At 56.1% G+C, this 3,765-nt stretch overlaps 1 protein-coding gene across 1 annotated transcript in view; it reads right to left on the bottom strand.

Annotated features, from left to right (window-relative positions):
• Positions 1 to 581: 581 nt before the first annotated feature.
• COL9A2 (collagen, type IX, alpha 2) overlaps positions 582 to 3,765 on the bottom strand; it is a 17,200-nt gene continuing 14,016 nt past the window's right edge. Inside the window, exons 27-31 of the mRNA XM_011977645.1 lie at positions 3,616 to 3,762; positions 3,218 to 3,272; positions 2,707 to 2,895; positions 1,900 to 1,977; positions 582 to 1,474 (exon numbers count right to left, since the gene is read on the bottom strand). Coding sequence (XP_011833035.1) covers positions 1,275 to 1,474; positions 1,900 to 1,977; positions 2,707 to 2,895; positions 3,218 to 3,272; positions 3,616 to 3,762 — 669 coding nt within the window. The 3' untranslated portion in view covers positions 582 to 1,274. The remainder of the gene's footprint in view (positions 1,475 to 1,899; positions 1,978 to 2,706; positions 2,896 to 3,217; positions 3,273 to 3,615; positions 3,763 to 3,765) is intronic.

The raw sequence follows: 3,765 nt of genomic DNA, 5'->3' as shown, positions 1-3,765 counted from the left end.
GGGAGGAGGGAAGATGGGCTAGTGGAGGGTAGGGGGGAGAAGAAGGAGGAGGGCAAGGATGCATCAGCATAGAGGGGACTTGGAACCAAGTTTATGGTAAGGTGGGAGGGCCTAGGCTTTTCATCCAAGTCCATATCTGTTTTTCTCATGAACCCAGAAACCCTTTGAAGGCAAGAACAAGGTCCTCCAATCTTTCACTACCAGCTCCTACTCCAGGGCCAGCACACCGTGGGTGCTGAAACTCACAGATGACCTTCCAAGTGGCAGACTCTGGCAAGACACTGGGTGTGCTATACTGGGATGAGCAAGTTACAGGTGAGTCCTTGCCACAGTTGTACAACGGCTCAAAAGGGATTCACCCAAAGTTACACAGTAGGTCAGCATCCTGCCTCCATTCTTAGGTTCCTCTCACAGATGTTCCTCAAAAATGCCATGCCATCCTAATGCTCAGAATTCAGATGCCCAGAGAAAACGCCCTATCCTGCCTTCCCCCTCCAGAGCCTCTGTCCTTCCTGCCTGGGCAATGGAGGCCCAGCAACAACTGCCCCATCCACAAGAAGAGAAGCCCAACAACTCCTCTATCCTGGTTAACTCCAGGATAGAGTAACTCCGATATCCTGGTTTGTACCCAACTTGAGAGCTTTTATTTACAGAAAGGCCTGGGCAGATCTGGGGAGAAAGGGGTGGGGAGTTATGCGAGAAAGAGAAGGGAGTTGATGTTTAAATACTCAGTTGGGAGGCAGGGAAGGAAGTAGTGGGGCTGGCTTAAGGGTATAGCCGCCTCAGGGTGGTCACCCAGCAGCAGTCACCTGATAGGTCAGAGAGGGAGATGGGCTGAGGAACTGGCAGAGACCTCAGTCATTAATCCTCGAGCTGAGGGGTGGAACTGTAGCTGGGCAGGGCCCAGGCCTCCCAGGGTGCCCACGTCCCACTGACCCAAGGACAAGATGGCCAGTGGAGAATGGTGCAGATTGCGATGTTTGTTTTGGTGACAGCCGAATGATGCCCCCTGGAAGGAAAGCCACCCCATTCCTTCAGAGCTTCGACTCCATCGACACCACTTGCCCTGTGTGTTGGCCTCACTTTTTCACCCATCAGTGCTCTCCCCCTACTTCCCTGATGTTTTAGAATTCCTTTTCCTCAGGACTCCTGGGTTCCAGACAGAAGGTGCTGGGGGAGATGGTTTCCTGGGTTGGGGATGGGTACATGTCCACCCAGAGGGGACCTGGTCCTCTCCCCCAGGATGCCTGCCGGGCTCTGTCCGGGCCTGATGCTCAAGGCCCCTTGATGGATCCGGGCTCTGCAAGGCGGGCAGAGGCATAGGCCGAAGCTCCAAGGCAGGCTGCAGGTTCACAGAAGCCTGGCAGCCCTACGGGGCCTGGCAGCCCAGTTCGACCTGCCTCTCCTGGAGCCCCTGGGGACCCTCGATCGCCATCTTTGCCGTTGATTGCCTGGCCAGGCCGGCCAGGGAGTCCTGTGAACAGGAGAAAGTTAAGACATTAGGGGCGCCTCTTGCCTCAGACCCAGAATTTTGAAGGTGGAGACATTTTTCAGATGGAGAAAATGAGGCCAAAGACACCACAGGAGAAGGGACTCTGCCCCAGAGGCAGAGATTACGTGATTGTCCCCTACTCCCAGCTCCCAGTGAGTTTTGGGAGCAAACGTCCCTTCCATCACCTTTGTAAAGTGATGGTGGTGGGTCCTGGGAAGTCCTGAGAGGTCCAGCTTCCAGAGCTAGAACCACCCAGGGACTCCCGGGTGCTCCAAAGGGGTGCAGAAGCGGGGTATCAAGGACTGAGCTGGCTGAGCATGTAGTCGCCATGGAGGAGGCCCTGGTGTCCACGTGTCATTAATTCCCAAGCTGAGGAACACACTAGCTGGGCAGGGCCAACAGCTTACCTGGGATCCCTGGGGGCCCAGGCATCCCGGGGTGCCCCCGTCCCACTTCTCCTGGATCACCCTTCTCTCCACGTTTTCCTGTAGACAAAAAAGGGAATCTTCATTTTTTCAGAATTGAAAAATGCTTTTCCTCTATTTTTTGCTATGTTTCACACACAGAAATTATTCCTGTTTTGTGCTAGTTTATAATAGAGGAAAGTTGGAAATGATCATGCAGGGCTTGTTAAATAAAGGAAGGTGCAGACAAAGGATGGAAGATTCTGTAGCCAATAAAGTTTATTACAGGAAAGTAAGCATAACAGTATCTCGCATTTACTGTGGATCAAGCAGTGAACTAAGACGAACGCTATATGAACTACTGTCCTCACTGCTACACTATGAGGTGGGTACTTTCAGTGTCCCCATTTTACAGATGGTAAACCTAAGGCCCAGGGAAAGTAGTAGGTAACTTGTCTGAGAGCCACGCTGAGAAAGGGGAGTCTGGATTCACACCCATGTGTGGCTCCAGCCTGCCTGCTTGACTGCTCTGCTGGTCTGCCGCCCCATCTCTACTGACATGGAAACATGCTTATGGGGTATCACAAAGCACATTCAAAAACAAACCCCAGAAACCCCAAGTGATAAAAATAGTACATTCATTTCCATCCATTTGCTACTGGGAAAGAAAGTCCAGGAGTGTCTCCCGGACTGTGTGGCTGAGGGACTGGGGAAGGGTCTGTATGTCATCCTGGGAAGGGAATGGGGAGAGGGCTGGCCGGGACAACCCCCGCTGCCTGGCCGCCACGCCCACTGCAGAGGAGCACTCACCCTTGGGCCCCGTGTTCCCGATCTGACCCACGGCTCCCACGATGCCAGGAACACCCCGAGGGCCAGGGTGCCCATGGGGTCCCTGCTTGCCTGGGTATCCAGGGGGCCCAGGAGGTCCTGGGGGACCCACCATGCCCACCGCACCCAGGGCTTCCCGCTTGGCACTCACGGCGACCTCAGCCAGTTGCTCTGGAGGGAGGGAGGGAGAGGGAGGTCTATGAGGTGGGTGTCAGCAGTAACACGAGGGGAGGCAGAGCATCTGTGGGCCCTGGCCCCTAGGTTTGCAGACAGCAAAGCACCATGTTTAAGTTCCCCCTTCCTTGGGCTCTGTTTTGCGGAAGTCAGAGGCCCAGAGTGACTTATTCAAGGTCCCGAAGCCCTTCGGAGACTGGGCTGGAAGGAACCCCAGGACTCCAGATTTTCAGACAAGTGAACACATGGAGGCTCTGGGAAAGGGTGAGGGGGCGACGATGCCCTCGAACGGACTGTGAGGAGGGGTTGCTGCCCTCACCTTGCAGCATCTTCAGCGCCACATCCACGATGTGCTGGTCAGTGGCATCCCGGCCCTGAAAGCAGAGGCCCTTCAGGGAGAAGCCCCTGGCTGCAAGGGCCCACCGCTCCTGCTCCCACCTGGCTGAGCGTGAGGCCGCCATGGAGGAGACTCTGGTGTCCAGTCATTAACTGCCAAGCTGAGGAACAGACTGTACCTGGCAGGGCCACGGGCTTACCTGGGAAGGTCGCGGGGTAATCCCTCAGGCTGCACTCACAGCCTTCCTGTCTGCTCTGGTCTTGGAACCAGTCTGGGGGAAGTCGGTGAGTCTCTGGGAACCCCTAGCCTTTGGCGGGTAAGCTGCACCCCAGAACAGATCTACCTAGAAGAATCACCCCCCACCCCGGGCCCCAACTCACCGCCACGCCCTGTCTCCCGGGCTGTCCTGGAACGCCTCGGTTCCCTACCAGTCCTCGAGGGCCGGGGAGACCAGGGTAGCCCTGAACCCCTGGGGCGCCCGCATCCCCACTGGGGCCGGGGTAGCCGGGTTCTCCACGTACTCCTTGCTA

This window comes from Mandrillus leucophaeus, unplaced genomic scaffold (assembly GCF_000951045.1).
Source record: "Mandrillus leucophaeus isolate KB7577 unplaced genomic scaffold, Mleu.le_1.0 Scaffold182, whole genome shotgun sequence".
NCBI classification, from domain to species: Eukaryota; Metazoa; Chordata; class Mammalia; order Primates; family Cercopithecidae; genus Mandrillus; species Mandrillus leucophaeus.
Note: the sequence above shows the minus strand (reverse complement) of the source record. Positions and strands in the feature narration are given on the sequence as shown.